The following is a 27,605-nucleotide window of genomic DNA, read 5'->3' on the forward strand; positions in this document are numbered from 1 at the left end:
CACCTCCTAGAGAAATGGAAATAAAAACAAAAATAAAAAAATGGGACGTAATGAAACTAAAAAGCTTTTGCACAGCAAAGGAAACCATAAACAAGACAAAAAGACAACCCTCAGAATGGGAGAAAATATTTGCAAATGAAGCAAGTGACAGAGGATTAATCTCCAAGATTTACAAGCAGCTCATGCAGCTCAATAACAAAAAAACGAACAACCCAATCCAAAAATGGGCAGAAGACCTAAATAGACATTTCTCCAAAGAAGATATACAGATTGCCAACAGACACATGAAAGAATGCTCAACATCATTAATCATTAGAGAAATGCAAATCAAAACTACAATGAGATATCATCTCACACCAGTCAGAATGGCCATCATCAAAAAATCTAGAAACAATAAATGCTGGAGAGGGTGTGGAGGAAAGGGAACCCTCTTGCACTGTTGGTGAGAATGTAAATTGATACAGCCACTATGGAGAACAGTATGGAGGTTCCTTAAAAAACTAAAAATAGAACTACCAAAAGACCCAGCAATCCCACTACTGGGCGTATACCCTGAGAAAACCATAATTCAAAAAGAGTCATGTACCAAAATGTTCATTGCAGCTCTATTTACAATAGCCAGGACATGGAAGCAACCTAAGTGTCCATCGACAGATGAATGGATAAAGAAGATGTGGCACATATATACAATGGAATATTATTCAGCCATAAAAAGAAACGAAATTGAGTTATTTGTAGTGAGGTGGATGGACCTAGAGTCTGTCATACAGAGTGAAGTAAGTCAGAAAGAGAAAAACAAATACCGTATGCTAACACATATATATGGAATCTAAAAAAAAAAAAAAAAGGTCGTGAAGAACCTAGGGGCAAGGTGGGATTAAAGACACAGACCTACTAGAGAATGGACTTGAGGATACGGGGAGGGAGGGGGAAGGGTAAGCTGGGACAAAGTGAGAGAGTGGCATGGACATATATACACTACCAAATGTAAAATAGATAGCTAGTGGGAAGCAGCCGCATAGCACAGGGAGATCAGCTCGGTGCTTTGTGACCACCTAGAGGGGTGGGATAGGGAGGGTGGGAGGGAGGGAGACACAAGAGAGAAGAGATATAGGGATATATGTATATGTATAACTGATTCACTTTGTTATCAAGCAGAAACTAACACACCATTGTAAAGCAATTATGCTCCAATAAAGATGTTAAAAAAAAAAAGGCAGGAAAGTGTGTAATAAAAATTATAAAGATTTCCATGTAAAATAATTAAAATTTAAAAGTCTCAGCACATGAAGGATAATGATCTGTTATCAGAAATATTAAATCATGTGGAAACAGACTGCATTCCTAGACATTGCCAGGTAAGTGAGGTCTTACTACGAAGTATATGGATGTTTTCTTTTAGTTCCTGAAAGAATGAAGATAAAAATCATAAAAAGGGTATGAGTGATTGTTTTTAAGTGAGTAATCTGAAACTTAGATGCCCAGTAATCCAAACCAAAACAACTCTTAACTCTGTGAAAAGATAAAGCTTTTGTCATAAGCTTATATTGTATATTCCCTCTAAAACAGTCTGTATAGTCTATATACAATCTTTGCCCTAAATCAGGGCTTCTTAACCTAGCAACCTTGTCCTGTACACATTAGAGCCAGTACCACTTTCTACTTCACTCCTCAGTTGTGACAAACAAAAATGTCTCCAGACATTGCCAAATGTTCTCTGAGGTGTCAAAATCACCCCTGGTTTAGAACTGCTGCCCTAAATATATTAGAGAACAGGAGCAATAATAAAAATTGATAAGACTCTGGAAGAGGATAGGGTAGAACTCAAAGTGTTGTTTTGGTTTTTTTAAGGACTAAAGGCCAAAGGTTTTGAATTTTATTTCATTTTTTTAATTAATATTTTTGGAGTATAGTTGATTTACAATGTTGTGTTAGTTTCTTCTGTGCAGCAAAGTGAATCAATTATACATAATCATATATCCACTCTTTTGTAGATTCTTTTCCCATATAGGTCATTATAGAGTATTGAGTAGAGTTCCCTGTGCTATACAGTAGGTTCTTATTAGTTATCTGTTTTATATATAGTAGTGTGTATATGCCAATCCCAATCTCCCAATTTATCCCTCCCTGCCCCTTTCCTCCTTGGTAACCATAAATTTGTTTTCTACATCTGTGACTCGATTTCTGTTTTGTAAATAAGTTCATTTGTACCATTTTTTTAGATTCTACATAGAAGTGATATCCTATGATATTTGTCCTTCTCTGTCTGACTTACTTCAATCAGTACAACAATCTCTAGGTCCATCGATGTTGCTGCAAACGGCATTATTTTGTTCTTTTTTATGGCTGAGTAATATTCCACTGTATATATGTACCACATCTTCTTTATCTGTTCATCCATCAATGGACACTTAGGTTGCCTCCATGTCCTGGCTATTGTAAATAGTGCTGCAGTGAACACTGGGGTGCATGTGTCTTTTCAAATTATGGTTTTCTCCAGATATATGCCCAAGAGTGGGATTGTTGGATCATATGGTAGCTCTATTTTCAGTTTTTAAAGGAATCTCCATACTGTTCTGTATGGTAGTGGCTGGACCAATTTACATTGCCACCAACAGTGTAAGAGGGTTCCCTTTTCTCTACATCCTCTCCAGCATTTATTGTTTGTAGATTTTTTTGATGATGGCCATTCTGACCAGTGTGAGGTAATACCTCATTGTAGTTTTGATTTGCCTTTCTCTAATAATAAGTGATGTTGAGCATCTTTTCATGTGCCTCTTGGACATCTGCATGTCTTCTTTGGAGACATGCCTATTTAGATCTTCCACCCATTTTTTGATTGGGTTGTTTGGGTTTTTTTGATATTGAGCTGCATGAACTGTTTATATATTTTGGAGATTAATCCCTTGTCCGTCACTTCGTTTGCAAATATTTTCTCCCATTCTTTGGGTTGTCTTTTCATTTTGTTTATAGTTTCCTTTGCTGTGCAAAAGCTTTTTTAAAAAAATATTTATTTATTTATTTATTTATTTAATTTTTGGCTGTGTTGGGTCTTCGTTTCTGTGCGAGGGCTTTCTCTAGTTGCGGCAAGCGGGGGCCACTCTTCATCGCGGTGCGTGGGCCTCTCACTATCGCGGCCTCTCTTGTTGCGGGGCCCAGGCTCCAGACGCGCAAGCTCAGTAGTTGTGGCTCACGGGCCTAGTTGCTCCGCGGCACGTGGGATCTTCCCAGACCAGGGCTCGAACCCGTGTCCCCTGCATCAGCAGGCAGATTCTCAACCACTGCGCCACCAGGGAAGCCCTGCTGCAGAATTCTTTATGAAAATAATCGCAATTCTCTAAATACCCCTCTGAGTCAGTGTACAATACCAGTACCAGGTATTTTATCTGAAAAGCATGTAGCTGTAGGCAGCCTCCAGCCTCCTCATCTCATTTGTTTCCATCTTGGTCAGAGGTTGTCAGCAGCTCTGAGTCTGCTAATGGCCCAAATGGTTGCTGATAACTGTTCATCAGGCTGAGTTTGGCTCCTGCCAACCATCTCTCTTCCTTTTTTGAACCCGTGTCTCCTGCATTGGCAGGCAGATTCTCAACCACTGCGCCACTAGGGAAGCCCTGTGCAAAAGCTTTTACGTTTAATTAGGTCCCATTTGTTTATTTTTGTTTTTATTTTCATTACTCTAGGAGGTGGATCAAAAAAGATCTTGTTGCAGAGAGTGTTCTGCAAATGGATTAAGTGCCCCAACCAAATGACATAGACTGGCTGAATGGATTGAATTTTATTTTTTAATCAAATAATTAAAAAGGAAAGTGTCTGGTTCAAAGATTTGCCTTTCAACAAGCTTAAAGAAGCATCAAAATGTGTACATGTCTTATAAGAAGATTCCTTTATCAAGCTATTTTGTAATCATTCCGAGGAGGCTTAGCAGACGAAATCAGACTGAATCCTTTTTCCTAGAACATATTTTTAGGTTCCTGAAATCACCTATAAATAAATGGATCTTTATTTCTAAAAGCCTTCATAGAAGAAATCAGACTTAATTAACCCATTTTTTCCTTCGTAGACTACCTTGCAGGTTCTTGAAACTAATAGATTACAAGGTTAAACAATTTTGCCAACTTTTTAATAAAATGAGTTTTCCTTTTTTTTTTTTTTTCGTATTTTACTGTCCACATCCAGCCCCCTCCCGCCTCCTGTCCCACCCTTTATGGAACATTATCGTTAGGACATTTTAGCTTTTCTGTTAGGGTACTTTTAGCTTTCTTATTGCCATTATTGCCATCAGTTACCTGCCAGAGCACTAATAATTTATTTTTTACCTTCTGTATGATAGCCCACTGGACACTGTAACACTCGTATGTGTCCTGGAGTCACAATTATTTCACCTGGTGGCTGTGAAGTAGTACAGTGACTCTTGCCTTCACTTATCCTTCACTTGTGCCTTTTTCACGTAGCAGCAGCCGTTGATTCAGCAGACCGAAGTCCTCGGCCCACCTCTGCACCAGCCATTGCTCAGAGTCAGGCCGCAGAAGACAGCGTCCCAGGTGCACCTGTTAAAAAAGCAGTGGTTTCTGAAGCACCGAAGGAAACAGTGCAGGTTGAAGTGAAAAAGGAAGAAGTGCCACCTGAGCAGCCTGAGCCAGAGCTCACAGAAGTGTGGAAGGTATGTATGTCATAAGCCCAAATGTCTAGCTAATGCTCTTTTTGGTTCAGAGGTGTTGACTCCTTGACCAGGAAGATTCTCAAAGCACTGGTTTTTGTCGAATCCTAACAAAGTTATTTCTTCCTGACTCTTTCTGAAAGAAGGTATCTCCCATTAACCTGTAAAATATTTTCATAGAATTATGTCATGAAGTACTGTAAGCTATCCCAGTTTTCTGGTGACCCATAACTTTACCCAACTTAAATCTTAAAAAATGAGTCTGTAAAACACACCAGCACTGTGATCATCTGTTTTTAAAAATAATTTTTACTCATCCAGAAGGAATCTCCACATTCCTTTTTCAGAGTAAGCTCTGCTAGTATGAGTAAAATATAATTTGATTTCCTAAAATGGATATATGTGTAACATACCCAAAGAATATCCAGATATTATATAAAGCACATCTATATGGTTGTTCAAATCTTAAGAAACTTTACAAAAATAGGAAGATCCATTATGTAGAGGAGGTTATGCTACTGGGTTGTTTACAGTTCTGAGTTGATTGCACCCACAGTCACGGAACTTTGTTGAAAAATCACCAATTTAATTAGTAGATTTCCCAGGAGTAACAGTATCCGGACTGATCTTTTCTGTGTTGATAAGCTTTTTAAAATACATTTTAGCAGTGATGGAGTTGAGCTGTCAGTTCAGATTTATTGAAGTAAATACGAGTCTCACTGTTGACAACAGGAATTAATAGAAGCAGACTTTATAAGAAAAATTACACTTTTATATGTCTGTTAAGAAATTTAAAACCATGTAAGACCTTGGTAAGTGCTCTCCCCTTGACAGATGGATTAATCCTGTTCTTTTGGAGCCAGTTCAATATCTACCTATAGAGCAGTGGCCAATCTGGCTCTGTTTTGATTGTACTAAAAAAAAACCAAAACTATTCAATATGACATATAGTTTTTACAGTCCTTTGAGACCAACTTGAGTCCAGAGTGAATGGTAGGTGGTTGCATTTTTGTATCTAGCTAAATGTGCATGACATTGACCACCAGGTTCAGTATCAACAGTGCCTTTTTAATGTTAGACTACTTCAGTTTTTAATGTTAGGGTAGCTCACCTGGCACTTTTGACTGTCCTTCCTTTTGTGATACTAACTGAAAAGTGTTAGATTACTGGAATTGGCAAGGGAATCTTTTTGGTGGCTAAGATTCCTTTGGCTTTCTGCTAACTTATTTGTTCTTTTGCCTATCTGACAGACATAAGTATCTTCAAGAATAGGTTCCCTTTGCTCTTGGGACCTCAGCAGAGTGGAGAGATCACTTCCTGTTATATGCTCACCATTTAAGTGCCAGTTGGGGGTCTTCTTGCCAGTTAATTCTATATAAATAAATTTTGAGATACTTGTATTGAGATCAGACTGAAAGCCACCTCTGATAACCTTCTGTTACCGTAATAGTAGTGACAGAGTTAAGGGTGACTCTGAGTTGATTTTATTTGTAGCAGTTAGAAAATAATTATGGAATTTGCCTGAAGCCGTATTTACTATATAAAGCAGCAGTCGTAATAAAGTAGCCTTGTAATTGTGGAAATCTCATTGCCTAACACTAAGTTGGTGCCAGATAGAGATAGCTTTTTGGCATCTTGAGTCATTTGACAAGACCTACTTTGCAGGTGTGGAGATAGTACCTTTCCTCATGTGCATCTTTATCTCCATTGATATTCTGTGTAGGAGCATAAATAGAACTACTGTTGCTACTTGGTCTCCATTCTTAGATTGAAGTAGAGGCTCTCAATTTCTTGCTGTTGGATTGCTAAGGACCCAAAGCAAGAAGTCATTATTCATTTAAACAAGTAATTTAAGCTTTACAAAATAATTGAAAACTTCCATTTGCTAAGCATTCACAACTCTATGAAGATATTATCTCCATTTTATCAATAAAAGACTTAAAACTCAGGTGAAATAACTTGTTAAGGGCCACACAGCAATAATCCCAGAATAATCCCAGTTATTTCTACTGGGATTCAGAGTAGAAATAACCCAAATTGTTAATTACCCCAGTAGTTAAAAGGACTGTAGCCAGATGTGCTTATGATTTGACAGTGTCACAAAGGTTGGTATCATCTTATGTTCTTTACATTCAGTCCTAGAGAAAACAGCACAATGACATTATATTCTGAGGTAGTGCTGCCAAGTGTGATTAAAAAGAATGTGTCAAGGGAATTCCCTGGAGGTCCAGTGGTTATGACTCTGTGCTTTCACAGCTGAGGGCCCAGGTTTGATCCCTGGTTGGGGACCTAGGATCCCGCAAGCTGCACAGCGGCCAGAAAAAGAAAAAAAAAAAAAGAAAGAGTACATCAAAACCACAGATTAATGAGGTTCTGTAAAGAACGTAATGATACAGGGTGACTGACCCTTAATAAAAACATTTTTCTCATTTTGATATATCCAGTGCTTTAGGCATTGCTCACTCTATTATGCTTTCTCTTAACAGCCTTGGTTTTTAAATTTATGCTTACTCCATTTTGGGTATATAAAATGACTGCTGCTAAAGGTATTTCAAAGCCAGGCAGGAGGCCTTAGTTATTCTCTTCCTGTTCTTAAGGATGAATCTTTTCCATCCACCGAACACATGGGCTCCAACTCCCTGGAGAGGAGATTACAGTGTGTTGAATGTTGCAGCTGAGCCCTGTGTGTGCTTATTTATAAATCAGCCTTGGAAGTAATTGCATGCATCAGTAACAATTTGGATTGAGTCTATTTTGGTGTGTTGTTGTCTAATAAACTCAAGGGTTAAACTTGCCTCCTTAAATATATTGATCAACTAACAAAATTTTTTGTATTTACCTGCTTGGTGTCATATGTGGTTTATTTTATGTGTGCTTTAAACTGTAAAGATTTTGTTTCTGTCATGTATGTCATACATTGGTATCTTCATTTGTAAGTTTGTTTTTATGTTATTTAAAATACCTCTACATCACTTTTAAAAAGCAAAACAAAAACATATGACTTTTTAAAGTCTAGATTATTATTTTTAATAAGTACTTTTTAATAAATAAGTATAAAAATGTTCTCTTCATCAATAGAATAATTACCTTAATTTTCTTTTTTGATCCTTTGGTTGTCCATATTACCTCTTCAGCTTTGAGAATGTGATGGTGAACTAACAGATTGCTCTTGAGAGCAGTGTCCTTCCCTGTAATACCCCCTGTAAGACTGCATCATGATGATTACGTATCAGCTTATTTCACAAGCAGCCTAAAGATGCAGCTGATTTGGAAATGATGCTATTCATAGAAACCTACTAACCTGAAATGTTTTTACCACTTTATTTCTTAAATGTAGGTGGAAAAAACCCACATCGAGGTCACAGTACCCACCTCAAATGGTGACCAAACACAGGTTTGTGCCAATAGGCCACTTATTCCTTTTCCCCTCCCTCCCCAATTTTTTCTTCCCTCCCACTCCTTGCTCCTTAAAAAAAAATTATAAGCTGAAGGTTCAAAAAAACTTCAATGAGCCAATATTTTATCATTTTTCTTTCTTTTTTTAATAATGGCAAAACAGAAGCTTGCAGAAAAAACTGAAGATCTGATAAGAATGAGGAAGGTTAGCCATTTTTCACTTTCACAAAATCACTTTACCATCACCCATGCTGACTTTCAAAGTGCATTAAAAAGACAGTGATCCATTCTTTTCATTGATTTCTCTTAATCCGAAATTACTTTTAAATAGCAGGTATACATATACACATGTTATGTATATATATATGCATATACATACACACATATGTATACCAAAGAAATTATAATCCTATACTATATATTGAAAAATTTCATTAAAATAAATTTTCCAGTAGGAAAATATCTTTTTAAACACAATGAAATATAATTAGTGAAGGCCAAATCTATCCTTTATATTTAAACTTTATAAGAAATATTTCACAGTGGTACCATATGCTTGGAATCGTTGACAATATTTTATGCATATTTATTATGGAAACCATCATAGCAGCAACTCCCAGTATTGCTAATAATTATGGGTTTGGCTGTTCTGTGTCTCATTCTTCCCAACCATAGAGTAGGATGAATCAATTCTTACTGAATAGAGTATTGATTGACCATGTATAAAATGCCCTTAGATCTTTCTTATGGAAGATATTAGAGCTGTATGTACCTGCAGTATTACTAAGTTTGAAATAATGTCCAAAACGCTAAATAATGTTTTAAAGCATTTCCCTACTCCATGGAACACGGAGAGTCAAGGCTTCTTAAAGTCATGCATTTTAAGATAACCCTCAAACAGCTCAAAGAGGAACGTAAAGCAGCTTGTTATGTAAGAAGCCAATGAAGCCAGGAGCACTGTCTATTTAAATAACATCGTCGCATTCTTCCATCATTCATGAAGAATGTCATCCATTTTCTAGTGGTAATCATGTCCTCTGTGTGTCCTTGTGGTTCTGTGACCATTTCATGTTGGCATATGCTGCGCTATGGACATTTAATTTTAAATATTTTTTTGGTTTGCCAATTTGCAGTTTTTTCGCGCAAGAACAACATTTTAATTTTTTATGCTTTTCTGTTTTTCCCTCTTTCATTTTCACAGAAAAAGAGAGAGAGACTAGATGGTGAAAACATTTATATCAGACATAGCAATTTAATGTTGGAGGTTTGTATGAACTTGAAGCTTATTTCAGTTGGTTGCCTGTAACCTTCTGCGTTCTTTGCTGATCCCCTTTCTTCTTTCTATGCTGCGTTTGGTTTTGCATGCCATTGCATGAGAGAATTTTAGGTTTAAAATGCTTTTGCATGTTGGTAAACATGAAGATATGCAACCATCTCTACTTCTGACTCTTTAGTTTCCATCTCTCATACATATCTAAAAAATATATGATTGGGACTACCTCAGCATCCCATGGTTCCATTGTTTTACCCACTTTTAGAAAGAACTACATCACTGTTTAAAAGTTCCTTGAATTGTCCAAGAGTATAAACTCCTGTATGTTTCAAGCATCAAATTTATACAATTTTTTCATCTTCTGAATCAGGAGAATGTGGAAAAATAGGAGAAATGATCACAATTCAAAATGGACTTAAATTTTTGAGGATACCAAAAAATGACAGAAGAATAGTCAGGGGAAAAAAAAGTAAGATACAGGAAGGAAAGAAGGGAGGCTAGCATTTAATGAGTAGTTAGTATGATATAAGATAGTTTAATTATAAAACAAGCCTACGGGTATGGGATTTTTATTTTAAAGAGAAAGTTGAGGCTAAGAGAAATTAATTTCCTTGTGGTTATAGAGCTGATAAATCAGTAAAGCTAGGATTTGTGTTAGGGTCCATCTAACTCTATTAAACTATACTTTTTTTTTTTCCCATTCAGAAATAGCAACATACTATGTGCTGTAGGAATTGTAAGGTCATTTTCCCATTGTATTCAATATTGGTCAGATTTTCACCAAGCCTATATTAGTATACTTTATCTAGTTTCAGGCTCCACACGGGATAAGGAAATATAAAACTAACTAGAAGATTAGAGGAACTCTGTGAGGAAAAATTAAGGAAACTGGAGTTATTCTGTGAAAAAAAAGGCCATGTTTACACATCAGAAACTCTTACCTGGAAGCTAATGACCTAATTATCTTACAACTCCACTCAAGACAGAACCAGAAGAAATGGGTATAAATTCTGACATCAGGGATTTAACTCAAGTATAAAGGAAATGTAACTATATAGGAAGATGATAAATCGTTCTTGCCTTCAGGAAGCATCCAATGTAGGGGCAAATGGAAGAGAGAAACAATAAGTAAACAAATACTGATAAAATGATTACAAGTTATTATAAAAACTATGAAAGGGAAATAGTATGCTGTGCTAATAAAAAGGACCTGCTCTAAATAAGATGGACAGGGAAGTTGTCTATGAAGAGGTAACACTTAAGCTGAGACCTGAAAGATGAACATATGTAACGGTAAATATTATTAAAGGGGATGTTTGAAGAAACTTTTTTAGATAGAACTCTAATAGCATCCAGTAATTACTTAACGTCATCTATTCTTTGTCAATACATATATTTTGAGTGCCTGCTAGGTATAAGATACTTTGATAAAAATAAAAATTATGGCCAGTTTTCATTAATCATGTACTGTGTGGTAGGCACAATACCAAGTGTTTTATATATGTTTACCTCATGTAACATGAAGTTTTCTTAGGCTGGACCCTAGGATATTTCAGACTTGGTAACTAGATCTCTTTGCTTTAGCGCATAGCTGAAACTAGACCTGAATGGTTCCGCTTCTGAGATTAGGGAGAATAACAGATATCAGTTGATCTCCTTATACTCAGCCATGTAACATCTCCCAATTCCAAACATGCCTATTTCTTGACTTGTCCATCTGTAATTCTGCCTCTTAACTGGAACCTGCAGTACCAATCATATATTTGTCCTTTGTTCAATGAGGTGTGTTATGGCTTCTGAGACTCACAAAGTCCTTGTGTGTGATACGTTTTTCCCAGTATTTCATTGACAGCCATGAGAGGGGATTTCTAAATAAGTGTGTGTTTGAAAATTAAAACTACTAACTATCTTTTGAGAATATTTTCTATTTAATTAAGTGTTTGGTTTGATTGCTGCTAAAATTATAGGATGATAGGCATCAGAAAGTGTCTAATCTGAAAACAGCCAAAGTAGTTTGGCTAACCGTCATTCTCTAGTATTGTAAAAGTTTTTTCCCCCGCTTAGGGAAGTTCTCTCAAGTTATCTGTCACTCTAGCAGATTTTTTTTTAAGCATTCCCTCCTCCCCCTACTCCTACCCCACCCCCATTAATGCTTTGTTCTGGCACAAATAAGGTCGAGTTCATTTTTAGATCTACCGTTTCCTCCTCCATCTCCCAATGAGAACCTGTAGCAAGTGTCTGTGACAAATTCTATTTGGAACAGGTCCCTTTGAGATCTTAATTTAACTCTGTGCCCCCACAGGTTTCCAACAGAGCCAGCTAAGAAGGATGGAGAAAGCTCCTCAGAAGCTGCTGATTTTATTGAAACATTTATTTTCTCAGGTTCCAAGCCAATCAAAAGCTAGGCAAGACAAGTAACAAATCACCACTCTTTTATAGTAAGAGGCTAATAACCCAGAGAGTTATGGTTTTATCATAGCCTCTCTTGATCATTTTTTTTTTTGCTCCATTCTCACCTTTAACCCTCCCAAATACGTTTAGTTCTTGGCCCAAGCAGATTTGGTTTTGTCAGGACCTAGGTCACAGAGCCTTCCATGCCTGATGGGTCTCAGTTGTTCAGCCTACTACTGGGTCTTTGACTGACCTTGTTCCTGCTTTTCTTTAGCTAGTAAACATGCTTTTCTTGCTTTCAGCTAGAACAAAAGTGCAAACTGTTGTTTCCCCATGGTGAAGCCCATAGTCTTGAGCTATACTCACATTTCATCCCAGCAAGCAAGAGGTACTCTTATGGGGGAGCTACGGGATTGCCCTTTTTGGGTTACTTTTCTCTTTGACTGATCTCAAAGCACATAAACATCATTCAGTCTTGCAAAAATAAAAAGAATAGACTATTAAATGAATTTTCTGAATGAATATCTCCAGAATCAAAATTGTGTCATATGCCTCACTGATTCTTTTTCCTATACTGTTTTCTCTTAGACATTGCTTTTGCAAAAAATTTACTTAATTGCAGCCTATATTGCCTCAGGAAAAACTTTTAAAACAAATTTTTATTTAAATGAATTCCTTTCCCCCACCCCCAACACCAAATGAGGCTGTTTCCCACGGAGCCAAAAAAAAAAGACTAATCCCCAAATTCACACAGCATATTAGGAGATATATTTAGTATTATGCTTTTCTTGGATACAGAGCTGCCTTGATATATAATAAACACAGAATTTTTAGCAGTCATCAAGTGACAGGCTCCCACATGTTTTGATTTCAAGCATAGATCTTTTGAGGTTTTTTTTGAAGAAATATGTTGGACCAAGAACATTTGAGTTTTTGTCTTCATGTTGTATTTCCCAGATCATTTCTGGCCAAGTCTCTTGAAAGTTGGTTTATGCCTCCTGTTACATAAACTTGAATGTTATTTCTCATATTATTTCCAGCTTTATTAGTCTAGTTTTGATCATTTCTCCCTGGAATATCGCCTGTGAGAGCTTCCCCCTAGTTGTCCAGTAGTCACATCTGCTGGAACAGTTTAGTTATTTTAAGTCGTCAGGGAGACATATAAGGTATATGACAAGTTCTTATTAAATCACTCCCCATCCATTGACGGTTACTGGAAGATGGTTTGAATGGTACTGAGGGATGAAGTGAAGCTGTCAGAAGCTGCAAAACTTAAGGCTTTTAGTGTGTGTGAATAGTATTGACAAAGAAAAAAAAATCCATTATATTATATACCCCTGAGTAATTATTCAGAGATAGTAACCACTTGCTCTGGAGGCTTGAGCCAGGAATTTCAGTAATAAATTTTTGTATCGAGAAAGGGCTATTCCTGTTTACCAAAACCCAGCAACAGTCACCTAGTGGTAAGAAAGCAAAACTATCTCCAGGTAGAAATAGAGGGATACTGTACAGTTGCAACTCACCAAGGCAAGGCAACCCATGGTGGGAGTTGAATCTTTCACCATGTCCTTCGTTTAACAGTTTCTCCTTCTCTATTGCTATCTCCATCCTGCCTGAGCTGAGCCTAAATCAGTTCCTATCAAGCTGAGGCTAATTGAGTTGTGGGATTACCTGCTTGGGATGAGGAGTTGGAGATCTAGTGCTGTGTCGTAATGGGAAGAAGAGTTGTAAAATTAAGGAGTGAGCTCTTTATAGATTATATAACTGCTAAGAGCTATAGGGTTACGATGCTTCACTGCTTCCAAGAAAAGCACTGTGTTAAAAAAAAAAGCAAATATACCATATTGTATATTTATAATTTGAATGTAATTTATGGATTAATAACATCTATCTTGGATGTGGTGTATTTTCTACCAGTGCCCATAGTCTATGATGGGCTCCCCTTGGTGTTGTTTTTTCCCCTGAATATTTATTGTTCTGCATCTTTGTCCTTTCAACTATAGGATTTAGACAAAAGTCAAGAAGAGATCAAAAAACATCATGCCAGCATCAGTGAGCTGAAAAAGAACTTCATGGAATCTGTACCAGAACCACGGCCTAGTGAATGGGATAAACGCTTATCCACTCACTCTCCCTTTCGAACACTTAACATCAATGGGCAAATCCCTACAGGAGAAGGAGTGAGTACTTTGTCCATGTGACCAATTGTGAGAATGAGTGAGATAAATGCTTTTGTATATTGATAATCTGTATCTGAAAGTTTAGAGCTGAAATTTAGCTTTGGTGTCTTACCAATTCATTCCAGCTTTAAAGCATTCATAATCAAACACTTGTTTTAAGTCATATGGACTACTCAGTCCAATTATGGGGGCCATTTGGAGCTACCAGTCGATGACTGGGCCCTGAGAACTGTCTCTGCAGCTGCATGCTTCTGCCTAGTGTATGTTTACAAATGGACCATGAGCCAGTGGAACTTCATGTTCAAACTGTGCCTTCAAGGACCAGAGAGTTTACTAAATTTAGTAAGGTCAAAATTTGGAAAGGGATAGGCATTTTTTAAAAACTTTGTTTGAACATTTGCACAACTTAGAAATGTCTGGAATGGTTGACCACAATTATGTAATAAACCAAGGAGACCTCAGCCAGAGAATGCAGAATACCAAGTATTAATGATTGTATTTCAGTTTTAGAAGAACTATTGATTTATTTTATCTTTATGAGTAACATCAAGCTTTTAATACACTGTTTTGTAAGATAGTCACAATTAGAGGAAGAGATACCTTTTAGAGGCTGTTCTTTTTCTATTATTGTTGTCATTACCTATTTTAGAGATCCTACACCTGAATCTGTGTAATGAGAATATCTTAAAAGTTACCTTGAGCACATATTCAAAAATTCTTTACTTAACATTTACCCTATACAGGTTAAGTATGTATATAAATAGTCACAGTGACTCAATGAGTGAGTGTAATGATTTTAAAATTATATGCTTGTTTCCTCCCAAAACAATAGCAATTCTAGTTAAGAAAGCTAAAGTGATGTCTTAATAATTTTTTAAAAATTTGTTTTTATATTCAGAGTTCATGGTAAACTATCCAACTTACTGTTTAGTTTCTGGAACTGGAGAAGATAATAAAAGTTGGTTCACAAAGGATACATTTTATATTTTTCAAAACGTGATTAAAATTGGCTAACAATTCTCCAAATAGAGTTGAACCAGCTTCACCAAGAAGGCTGGAGAATTCCTGAATGATGGGCAGGGAGAGAGAGTTACCAGGGTTGATAGGATGCAGTTGTTCTTATTCACTGTCCTCTCAGCCTCCACTCTCTGATCTAAGTGGACATTAGTTCTGTATCCCAAATCTGGAGCATATACCCTGAACTGAGACAGTGACTGCTTTCTATAAGTCTATGGCTCCCTGATAAAGCACTTGTTGCTACCTCGCCTGGCTAACCCTATCCACAAACCATAACTGCATATTTTCTAGAAGTTTTCTTTTTGATTCTGTGCAAGTAATAAAAGATGCTCGGCTACTTTGGAGAAGTAACTTAGTACCCTCTTGGATGAGGTTTGGTAAATTTGAACCAGTCTCCATTTCCAGAAAATATCTTGTGTCTTAATAGAAACCCTTCAGAAACCATCTCAGGGCTAGTTTTGGGAATGGCTGTTTCATTCTGTGGACTTTAAAGAAATGACTTTTATAAATTAAATTAGATCAATAGGGAGTACTTTAGCTCTAGGGTTATGATATTACCCCTCTAAATGAATAATGCAATAAGTAAGAACTGTATTGTGGTAACCTTTTATATAGGATAATTCTACTTCCTGGCGTATCTTACTTTTTCTTTAATAATTAGGACAATATTTTTGTTCTCTGGGGATACCTCTGCCACCTTTGACAGCATTGTTGTTGCATTGCAAGGCAACTGAATTTTATATAATTTGTGTATGACCAGGTGAAGAAAACCTCTGTCCTTCCCTCGGAAAGAAAGGTTGGTGGGCCAGAGGTAATGCTGCTGTTATGACTTGTGCTTCTCAATCAGAATTTGCTCTTGTCATGGCACTAAGCAGAAAATTCCCCCAGAACTGATCAGCAGCTGCTCAGTGATTTTTTTTTTTCTTTTGGCTATACTAGTAAATTCACACTCACCGCCTTTTGACCTAACACATAACTTTTTCGCTGCTGCATTTTGCAGCTTTCAATTTGCTTATTTTGGCGCATGGCTGGTTGAAAAGCTGCATGAAGATATAAATATGTATTCGGAGAGAAAAACGAATTTAATTGTACCCTATTCTTTTTATGTTGTCTTTCTTCTCCCCCTTATTTTCTTTTAAAAATCATTATAATTTTGCATCCTTTCTTTTCCTTTTTTCCTTTTTTTGCTGACCAGTCCCCCAGCTACTTTCTCCCTGATACGTATCACTTAGGGGTGTGCAAAGAACCAGTGTTGAACTTCCAAACAGATCAGAGAAGGCTGGCTCAACTAAGAGAACTTAGAGCCAAGTTTTTCCTTTCATAGAAAACATCTGTCTTGACTGGATGGCAGAGTACAGAAATTGCCAGGGGAGAAAAATTTCTCAATTGGACAACTGGAACAAAATAATTTTCCTTAAAAGTATCAAAACCATTTGCTTAATGTGTTGTATAAACCTTCATGATGGTCGTTATTATTATTTTAAATCATGATTCTGAAGGGAGAAGGGAGTTTGTAATTGTTGAGATTTGTGGGAGTTTGGTTTATGGTTTTTGGTTTTTTTTTTCTGGTAGACCTTGGAGGCTCGTATAAACTTTTATACTTTCGTTTTTCTTTTGCAGTCTTAGAAATGTATAGGATTAGGATTTTTATTCCCTTGAGCAAAATCTAATTGCCATACTGAATGAACTGTTGCAGTTTTCTAAGTCCATATGAAGAGATATGAGGATAACATTTTATATTCTGCCATTCTATTTGTAATAAAAGTAACTTTTCTGATGGCAAGAAGAATGCTTCATTATTGGCTTTGCCCAATTGATCTAAGAAAAACTGGCAGCACCAAAGCAATGAGAAATGACCGAAAATTTGTGTGAATATCCTTAAAGGAGGAATAAATACTGTAACTAAGGAAGTCCAGTGATTCCTTGAACTTTGAGGACTTCTACTCTTCATTCATTCATTCAGTTACCTATTGAGTACCCTACTGTGTTATAGAAACTTTGCCAGTATAATTGCCAAAGTAAAGTAAAATACAGTGTCCAAAAGATCTTCCCAAATCCTTTGCACATCCCCAAGTATCATTTTTGAGCATTTTCCATCTGTCATTTTGTTCATCTTTCTCTGTCTTTCTTGATCTTCTACCATGAAAGCAGACACAGGAACGTGCTCTGTTAGTGCAGGATGAAGAGAAAATTAAAAGGCAAGAGAGATCTACTGAAAGCGCCTTGCCCCAGCAAGAAAATGAAGAAATTCTTCCCAAGGTTTCTATTCCAATCCCTGAGGATCACAAGTTTCTCAAAAAGTGCCACCTCTACTCTAGTACTTTTTCATCTCCTCGTATTCCTTTTGTGATGTCTCTTCTCGTGGTTCTTGCATTGGCTGTCTGGTGGTTGGTCTTTCTGTGATCGGAAAACGGGTGCTCATCTGAAATGTCAAGACTAAAACCATTGAACTTTGTTGTTCGCTTCTCCTGTGTTATCTCCTGTGTGATGCCCTCTGAGCTTGACAGTTCACTGTCCTAGGGGAGAGTCTGTGATCATTTTTCTGTCAATAAAATGTTACTCTTTGTAGAATATATATCATGGAGTACAAAGGAGTAGCAATGGATTGCTCAAGCCAGTTTTCCTCACCAAAGTTTAACAAGTTTAGGCAAATCTGATTTACGCATATGGCAGGTTGGTACTTTCCCCAAAAGCTTTAACTCTTTTATCCTGCATGTTCTTATTGTTCACTGTTGCTATGTCCTCCTCTCCGGTGTTTCACAGAAAGCAGGATATCCTGTAGAAACATTTGATGGAATATTTTCCTAATCTTCGATAGTTATTTGTGGGGCATGGGCTCTGTAGTTTAAGAAAAAAATTCAAGTTGCTAACCTTTCAAAAGCCTTAAAATGATACATTTTAATCTGTGAATCTATAACCACTCCTTTTCTTGAGATATCAAACCAATATATACAAAGTCTTTTTTGGAAAAGGGCTTTTGACTTCTGTGGCCTTCTTATGTGTATTTCTGAGATGTACAGGGACAAACAACTTTATCCTGCCTGGTGTATAGAAGAGATCTGCAAAGGTTAAATGCATTTTTCACAAGTATAATGTTGATGGTTTAAGGAAAATGGTGCTGGTGCCCTTTAGCCTCCAGCCAGGGCTGAATTTTCCAGACTACTCTGCCCATCTTTAAAAGTCCTGGAATAACAAATTTCTTTAAGGTCTGTACATAAACATACCCTTCTCTGAATTAAAATACTGTCTTACTTCTTTATGAGTTAAGTAATTATATTGCTAGAAGCAATATTTAGCCATTATGATAAGCTTAAAATAGATATCGATATATTTTGTTTTTCTGATAGACTTTGGACTTGTTTATTCTTACATGTGTGTTGAAATCAATTGTTTTTCATTGATGGCCTTGTGAGCTAAGGCTCTGTCGTGACAAGTATGTGTCTTCTGTTTGCATGTTGATTTTTAAGGCTTACCTGAAGTAAATATGCGTGTGCTCTCTCTTCACAACACAACTCGGATACCTAACCTGTTGGGTTTTTTTCCCATCAGTATTAATGAAATCTTGCATGTAGTTTGCTTTTTATGGCGCTTGAATGTACCAATATGGATGATTTGGTTAATGTTGTCTCAAATATTTGTTTTGAAATCTGAGTTCATAGAGTTATCAAACTGAGATTATTGCACTTTACTTCTCAACACTTCCAGCTGATGTAACTTCTAAACAAGACTTTTTGTTTGTTTGTTTGTTTGTTTTTTAACATCTTTACTGAAGTATAATTGCTTTACAATGGTGTGTTAGTTTCTGCTTTAAAACGAAGTGAATCAGTTATACATATACATATGTTCCCATATCTCTTCCCTAGACTTTTTGTTTTTAAGATGACGGTGTCTTAGAGCAAAAAAAGAGAACCCTAAAGCCAAGAATCTTTTGTCCTTCAACAGCCACTATTATTATTCTATCTTCTCTGGAGACATGTAGAAATAATTCTCTGGTATTTCCTGAAAACTGCTACTCTGTTATTATAGGCTATCCAAAAAGATGGGAAAGAAGTGAGATGCAGGTTAAAATTTTAAATCTGGTATATCTTTCATGTCACAGGCTATGTCTGTTTATAAGAAATATTTTGTACTTAAGCATATTTATTGATTCACTCATAATAAGAAAAAAGAGACCTCAAATTAACCTGAAATATTGCAGAACCATTCTTTAACACAGAAAGTGATCATCATCAGTACTCCCCTTTATCTGTGAAATAGAGATATGAGAGCTTTCCTTATGAAATAACAGAACTATGGCATTGGTTAGATACTTTTGAATTTTTTTCAAGAAACTAAAAAGGAAATAATCTTAGGATTTTGTTGATACTTTTATAACTGTTTCAGATTATATTTCCAGTTTTCATCCATGTACATAGCATTTTATTAATTATTATTGTAAATGTCCCCTTGAGTTTTGTTTCCCTTTGTATTGGAGTTATTTCAAGTCCATAAAAAGTCTAGTGTAAGCCAACAATACTTTTCGGTTTTCTGAAGTGAAGCAGGAGCCCTCAGAGGTCCTTAATGATGATCAAAGGAGAGGCCCTTTCTTCTGTTAATAGGGTGAGAATGGTTGAGAGGGGAAGGGCTGATACTTTGAATTGGACTAATAAGCTGGCCAATGCAGGCTCAAAAGATATGCCCATCACAGTTATCAGAGGAAAAATATTTTACACTGCTGCCAATATGTATAACATAAAGCTGTAAATAGTCTTGGTTTCCCTCTCACATCTCATTTCATTCTTGGTACCGGAGACAGATCCAAATAACTGTGTGTTGGTTTTACCCTGGTTCAGCTTCTTAACAGCAGGTTGATGAGTGAAAAACAATTTGGACTAAAGGTATCATTACAGACCAGTAAAAAGTCTGGGGTTTTTGCCTTGGTTTTGCTATTAGTCATTTCTACGGTGACTCTGAGAAGTTCATTTAACTACTTGGTGCCCAGATTTCCACCTAGTAACGTAGAGACAAACCTACCTCATGAGAATGAATCTGTAACAGGTTCCAGGAACCAGAAGCTCTGGTTGTCATTAAATTCTTGGTCTTTTGGGGACTGGAAATTTAAAAAACAAACACATTAACTTCCTGGATTTTTTAAAAAAGAAGTAAGCAATTAAATAGCTGTGTTGATTTCCATCTACTCTGTATTGATATTTGACCAAACACTTAAAACTACTAAAGTTAAAAATTCCTTGTACTCTTAAGCAATTCATCTTACCCATATGGTATTTTAGAGTGGACCATACTGGAAGATAAATCCAGCCTCTATATTTTGGACCTATCTTTTAGCCATATTCTTATGCTAATGCATGGATTATGAAGGAGATTCAGTTTGCATGGGTCAATTCTACTACTTGTTTCTATCTTTGGTAAAAGTTTTGAAGGGAGAAGATATTGACTCTGTTGACTAACATGAGACTAGTGATTATCTGTGGCCTAGATTTTGTTGCCATCCTAGATCCTAGTACATTTCTTTCTATTAAATATTATTGTAAGTTTTACTCTAAAATTTCTGTGGATATAAGCCAATTCAATTCTTCCTACATTCCTAAGTCACTACTGTAGTATTTCCTATAGAAAAGCATATAAGACATCCTACACATTAGAGGTTTGGTTATTTTTTGAAGGCATTACCAATCAAAATTTATATTTAGGCTTTACCTAGTGATCATGTATTTACAAAAGGAAGACAGAAAATTCAAAAATAATATGAGACACTTTCTCATTGTTGCTTTTTTCTTGCCAAGAGTATTGAGAATAGTAAAGATATATAGAACTTTTCTACTAAGTTTCCTTCTCTTCTGTTCGTCTTCATAGAAATTATAAAATCCCAAACTTTTTTACAGCATTCTCTATCACATTGCAGAAGACTATTATATTGTTTCTATTACACATGGAAGTTTTGCTTTTTTTCACTGCACTCAAACGAGCCCTGTTGCTTGTAATTTTGGTAGTAGAAATGGAGACAACTCCTTATTCTTATCTGTGGGATAGCTCCATCTGCCTCCTCTACACTGTAGGGAATAGTATCAGTAAGCCTGGCTCCTTTCTGCTGCTGTTATCCCTCATGCCCTTGGATCTCCTTTTTACTGCATCAGAACATGATGCAAAAAGAAACATGTTGGTGTGGACCTTAGGAATGGACACCTGAAACGGTTAAGAAGTTGTTGTTAAAGTAAGAAAGCCATATAAAGTTAGGCTGGAACAGGAAGAGGAGTAGCTGTGATCAGCAATTACAAATTCATGGAGTATTTCATTTTGTAAACGAAACTCCTTTCATACTAGAACTTGAAAAATAAAGAGAAGAGAAAGTAGAGTAGTTTATTACTCCCACAGATCAGAAATAAAGGATGAAAGCTAAATAACTTCAATAATAGCCTAACCAAATGTACAGATGACAGATTGTTGAGGAAACATCTACGTGAGGAATGCTTTTCTAATCTTTTGTGATTGATATCCTAGACGGTAACCCTCCCCTTTATCATAGTCAAAATCCTGTTTGGGGTAAATAACAGAATAAATCTAATCTTAAAGATTAAAGGAGGTAGGAAGGCATAGAGTTCCAACTATCTTTTCAGGTCCCCCAAATCAATAAAGGATGCAGTTTAGTTCTGTCTCTTTAAAGAAGAGTCTCCATATGTATAGAATCCTATCTCAACAAAACACAGAGAATAAGAATTAAAGGAAAAACATGGTTACTGCTATCCATTCTTTATTCATTGCCCTCTAGGGCAATCAATGTATTGCAGGGATGGGTTGCAAAGAGGCAGCATTATCAGAATTTTAGGATTGGATAGGCCCCCAATCCACCTCCTCTCCCCTCCAATGCTTGATTCTTCTGTACAGTATCATTTAGAGATTCAGAGACTAAGTGGTCTCCCAGCCTGTGATTAAACATCTCCCAAGATATAGCACATTATGTCTTTTGACATCCCAGATTTTTAGATATTAATCATTCATGTATTAAGTCAAAGTCTGTTTCCCTGTAGTTTTCACTTCTTGGTTCTAAATGGAGGCATTCTGAAGAATTTTCTATCTTCCACATTATAAGGTCTTCACCATAGTTAAAAGTAACTCTCACGTTGCAATTAGTCACAGTTCTTGCCCTCAGATAACTTACCATCTGATATCCAGTTCTGTCCCAGTCTCCCTCCTAGCATGTTATCCTTCTGCTTTCTTCCTTTCTTTTTCTAGCTTTTCTTGTGTTATCAGCTGTTTTTCTTTCTGGCTCTGTTGCCCATTGGTTGCTTCCCTATGGTTTATTCAGTCTTATGTCCCTACCCAATGACTTGCCCTCTGTAAAAGAACATTTTGGAATTCCTGGAAATCCTAGCTTCTTCACAGATCACACAGGCACTTGGGGTTTTTTGTTTGTTTTTTAGATAAAGGAGTTGGGGGAGGGGGTGGGATAGTTTTGTAGCTTTGGAAACTTCTTGTAGCCCAGAATCTGTTGACAAGATTGTATTGCCATTATATCCTGAAGCAGCATACCACCAGAGCCTGCATTCTAACTTTGCTTGCCTTCTCTGACAGCCTGGCTAACCTTTACATCCTCTATAATAGCCCCCACGTGATTTGATTTATACCACTTTGATATGATACAGTTATGGAAGCTTACTTTCTGTTTAACATTCTGATTTTGACTTAGAGCCCCACTAAAAAAAGTGATATTAAAAATTTGAAATGTTAATACATCTCTTTTAGTTTTGCCTGTCTCCTCAAAACTGTGAGATTCTCAGAGGTGTGAAGCCTTGTTTTATCTTTGTTTGCCAAAGATACCTTTGTATCTCAGATATATAATGAATAATTAATATTTGTTAAATTGAATTAAAGAATTAGTAACGTGGTAATGGATAAAGTCTAACTTTTCACTTAGAATCTCTTGTATTAGGACACAAGTTTGTGCCAAAGTAATCACCCCATGCCCTATCAGTACATGCAGGTAGCCCAAAAAACCCATATACGGCCCGGAAGCCACTGTCTCTCCTATTAATCCTGTAGTGTGGTCCTTGGTTTATTCAAAGAATCTACATATACTTCTACGATAGGTGTCAGTCTCTCTTGTTAATGTCTTGTAATTTGATTCAATTAAAAGCTCTTATCCATTTACCACACTAATAATCAACTGTTTTCACTATAGAATGTATTATCGAGAGCAGGGTACTTGTTTATATGTGTAAATACATCTTGGAGTGTGATACCATGAAGAGAACCTGTTATTTTGACATTTTGCGTTTATCTAGAATACATTTCAGAGAGCAGTTTGATACATTTGTCTTGTGTTTTATATGATATAAAAATACCAAATGTATCAAACTCTTGTGGTATCAAGAGTTTTGTATGTCAGATAGACCAGAGGTTGACAAACTTTTTCTGTAAAGGACCAGATAATAACTATTTTAGGCTTTGCGGTCCATATAGTCTCTGTCAAAAGTACTCAACGTTGCCATTGTAGAGTGAAAGCAGCATTGACAATAAATCAACAAAGAAACATGAATATGTTCCAGTCAAACTTTATTTGTGGACACTGAAATCTGAGTTTCATATAATTTGTATGTGTCACTAAATATTTTTCTATTTCTTTCCCAACCATTTAAAAATGTAAAACCATTCTTAGCTCATAGCCGTACAGAAGCAAGGAAAGGGCTGGATTTGGCTGCTGGCTGTAGGCTGCTGACCCCTCTTATAGGTCTAGAGAGACAGAGAACTGATCAGTTAGATTTTCTGCCTTTGTACTGTTTCGAAGAGTTGTAGTCACAATCTTAACATCTTCATTCAGTGTTGAAGTATTTTTGGTCTTGTTTAGGGTTAGAAATGGAAAACAAAAGACAAGGCACTCATTCCTATTTATCTGGCAGCCAGGGTACACCTGAACGATAATCTAAAATATCTTTACCACCACAACACGCCTGCCTCTGTCAGTTTCCAAATTGTTCTGTGTTAACTGTGCTCTTAACATGTTCAGCGACAAATCCAGCTAACCCCTTTGTTCTTTTTGGTTTTTAAGCGTCTGCCTCTATCTCCCCCTAAGGAATAAAGAAACAATTCCCAAATTCACCTTCTCTTTAGCCAGGTTTTAGAGATATCTAATGAACATGGTAAAGAAAGTGAAATGATTTTCACTCTACATTTTTGGTACACCATAGTGTATAAATTTAAGGTTGGGTATCTAAGGGAAACGTTTTAGAAGGGTTCCTCTTTCAAAATAAAGATTTCTCTGAGAGGAGTTCCCTACTTCAGGGCTGATTTGGGCAGTATTTACCAAGAAGTCAGAATAAAATAAAGTTATGTACTTTCGGAGGTGTCTTTGCTCCCTAGTTGACTGTTGTGTTCTGAAGGATTCCTTGATCTGTAATTAGCTTTGGGAGGTGCTTTATAACACATTCCTAAATCTATGTTCCTTTCCCCCTGGCCCAGGATCCTTTAGCTACGATACACGGTTGAATAAATTGTTTATTCATTAGCAGTTGAGCAAGATATTTAAGCCTAAAGAAATCTGCTAAGAACTTCTCTTTTTGGAACATTTTCTTTGATATTTTTCTCATGTTATTTGCTTTGTTAATATGTAAAATTATTACAAATAAATCTTATTGCAAATCTGATTCTGGTTGCTACTAATCATTAAGGAAATGAGTCAGTAATGCTGCACATAGACAGACCCACTACCAAAAAAGGGGAGGAAGGAACCTCTGCTTCAGCAGATCAGCAAGAGATATTGTCAGCCAGTCTTTCTAGAAAAATTCTCTTGTTTTTCCCATATTTTCACTCTTCTGGGTGGCCCAGTAATTGTCTTATGCTCAGTCCTAAAACAGAGATAACTTATGCACATGCGTTCACTACTGAGAGTATTAATGTTTTAAATCAGCTTTGGAACTATTTGACTTATTTATACGAAGTTTTAAAAATAATTTTTTTCTAACCCACTTAATCAGTCACTACAATACATGTAATTGTCACATCTGTTAGAAGCATTTTTAATATGCTGAATTTGTCTTTTTTTGTTGTTTTTTGTTTTAAAAAGAAGCACTCTACAAATTAGTAGTTATTAATGCCTCTCTGATCATATTGAAGAGTGAGGATGGAGTGGGTGTGGATATGCGGGGCATGAGGAGAGCTGTTCCTATAATGTGGAATTAACAGAAGGTCCACTGCTTAATCTCTTACTTCACCTTGGTGAACCTTATCTCTTATCTTACTCTCACAGTTCTAGATTCTATTGTATCATCCAGGTGATTACTTAAAACCAACACTGCACATTTTGAAGTGGTCTGTTTACTAGCACAAATTATGTACCTTGTTGCCATGTCTGAGTAATACAAAATTTTGTAGTGTTTCTCCAAAGCCACATTCCTTTTAGGAATTTATTGGAAGTGTTAACATGGAAAACCATTTCACTATTATAGGATTTTTTGGGAAGAGAAGACACAGCTAATTAATATCTAGTCATCGTTTTCTGTTGTATATAGTTCTGTGGAATCAAGGTGCTATTTTCTAGATATCAAATTGGGGTATAATATTTGCCTTAAGTGCTTATTATGGCTTTAATCATTTTTGGAATTGGGACTTCTGAGAAATCCTGCCAAGTGTATTTAATTGTGTTCCATACTAAATGATCAGAGTTTTTGTGCTGGTTATAGCCCCTTCCTTTCCATCTCCATCTCTTCAACTCAACCCTTCTTTTAGTATAATGAAATAAACTTGACTGGTCATGTCTGGTCTCCTAGACATGTTTAGTATAACTTTTCATATATGCTCAATCACTTTGATTTCTATAGCTCTATTCAGGTTTGAGAACACTCATTTGATCTGTGGAATCCTTGCTGGTGAGTGCAGTGTTAAGGCAAAATTTTCTGTTATTTAATAGTTAAAATTTTGCATCAGGCACTGATTTTACAGCTGTTTGCTTTTTCATTCACCTATTCTGGGGATAATCTAATAACAGCACTATTTAGGAAATGATGAAAACTATGTTTGAAGGATAATTGTCATTGGCAAATTCCATTTGCTGGCATTTGTAAAAGGCTGCATTATAGAATGATTTTGATTTTCCTAAAATAGGCAATTTTACCAACCGTAATTTAATAAAGGCCAGCGTCTTCCTAAGTAAGCTCCTTTATCCAGATGTAATTTTTATATGCCAGAGAATAGCAATGGACAGTGAAAATGACTCAAGTTTTGTGGAGAAGCTAGTGAGCACTATAAAGATGTACTTCTAGCCAGGGACCAGTAGCATACCAACTTTATTTTTTAAAAAAAAGTAGGGGAAGATATAGCCAAGAGAGAAAATTTAGACTGAAGAGAAATGTATTGCATGATTAAGAATGACACACTAGAGAGGAAAGAATTTTAAAATCGTCTTTTGCTAGCCACGTGGTTACTCTGTTGTTAGTTTATCCCCATCTTGAGCATTTGTGATTCTAATGTCCTTTTCTAAACTGCCAGTTGGCCTGAATTTTCCACCAAAAGTGTATCAAAACTATTATTTATGAAGGTTTTGGGGGTGGAGGGGCCAGGGGATGTTTTTGTTTTTGGTAATTTTTGTTCTCCTTTCTTCGTTTGTTTCCTTTTTCGGCTGAAGAATGGGCTACTGCTGCTTGACCTGTCATCTTTATGTGCTGTTTACACATGGCTTTTACAAAAGAAGCCATTACCACATCTGATTTATCTCTTATTGCAAGTGCCCCTTTAAAAGCATTTGTTTTAACTTAACAAATTAAAAAACAAAAAAAAATCACCGGGTTAGCGTTATTTTATAACCAAGGGAAACACCGATATTATTAATTTTTCAAAATAGGAATAAGATTACAAATATCGATAATATAGTAAATGTATAAAGACATGTGTTTCGTTTTTTAGAGCTTTTTCCCAAGGCACTTAAAGCCATTCTTTGCTGAGACATAAACTTGCCTTGTTTTGTTAGAGAGAAGTAAGTGGAAACAAAGCACTCGCAATTAACTGATCTTATCAGGATTGGAGTCTACTACATTTTTTAGTTTGCATGTTGCAGACCATTTGGGGGTATTATTTAAATACATCTTGATAATTTAAGTGACTGTAATATTTATTGTTTACTTTAGTTAAGAACCAGGAGCTGGACTCTTCTGCTGGGTATCTTCCTTCTGTGCTCAGCAAGATAACCTCGATTCCTGCTGGTTCTGTGGGCATTTGCAGTACAAAGCATTTCTTACGGGGTTTGCAAAGCAAGGGTAATGTGCTCTGTGGGTGTATGTGTGTCTGTGCACACCCCTCCCCCTTCATCCCACTGCCACCTTCTGCTCACTCCTTTTTTCTTATCAAAACTTATTTTTTTAATCAAAACTTATTTTTTTTAATTATATAAGCCTAACGAATCCCCAAACCCCCGTTTTTCCTGACATACAGGAACACGGATAAAAGTTTAATGTATTAACTTTCCCTGAGGTATTTGCATTTCCATAGACCACAGAGTCATTGCAAAGATGATGGTGACATTACAGAGCTGATCATATCGTTAAGCAGTATTTCCGAGGCTAGTTCCTAACTCTCAGTTTACTTGATTGAATGGCAAAATAGAATGAAGAGAATGTGAAAACCAATGGTAGTTTAAGAGATGTGGTGGATTTAGGGTTCCATTGGGTAAAGTGATTATAGAGATAGTATGCTAAATCTCAGAGTC

General features: G+C 36.3%; 1 protein-coding gene across 19 annotated transcripts in view; it reads left to right on the plus strand.

Moving 5' to 3' along the window:
* The window catches only part of EPB41 (erythrocyte membrane protein band 4.1), a 196,468-nt gene that overhangs the window by 134,594 nt on the left and 34,269 nt on the right, over nt 1-27,605 (plus strand). For 2 of the 19 annotated variants that reach the window (XM_057540425.1, XM_057540406.1), the window contains exons 12-17: nt 4,452-4,660; nt 7,995-8,051; nt 8,217-8,258; nt 9,255-9,317; nt 13,721-13,897; nt 15,675-15,725. In XM_057540425.1, the coding sequence (XP_057396408.1) occupies nt 4,452-4,660; nt 7,995-8,051; nt 8,217-8,258; nt 9,255-9,317; nt 13,721-13,897; nt 15,675-15,725 (599 nt within the window). The other 17 variants (XM_057540414.1, XM_057540440.1, XM_057540460.1 and 14 more) reach the window with 16 other exon arrangements.

This window comes from Balaenoptera acutorostrata, chromosome 1 (assembly GCF_949987535.1).
Source record: "Balaenoptera acutorostrata chromosome 1, mBalAcu1.1, whole genome shotgun sequence".
Taxonomy (NCBI): Eukaryota; Metazoa; Chordata; class Mammalia; order Artiodactyla; family Balaenopteridae; genus Balaenoptera; species Balaenoptera acutorostrata.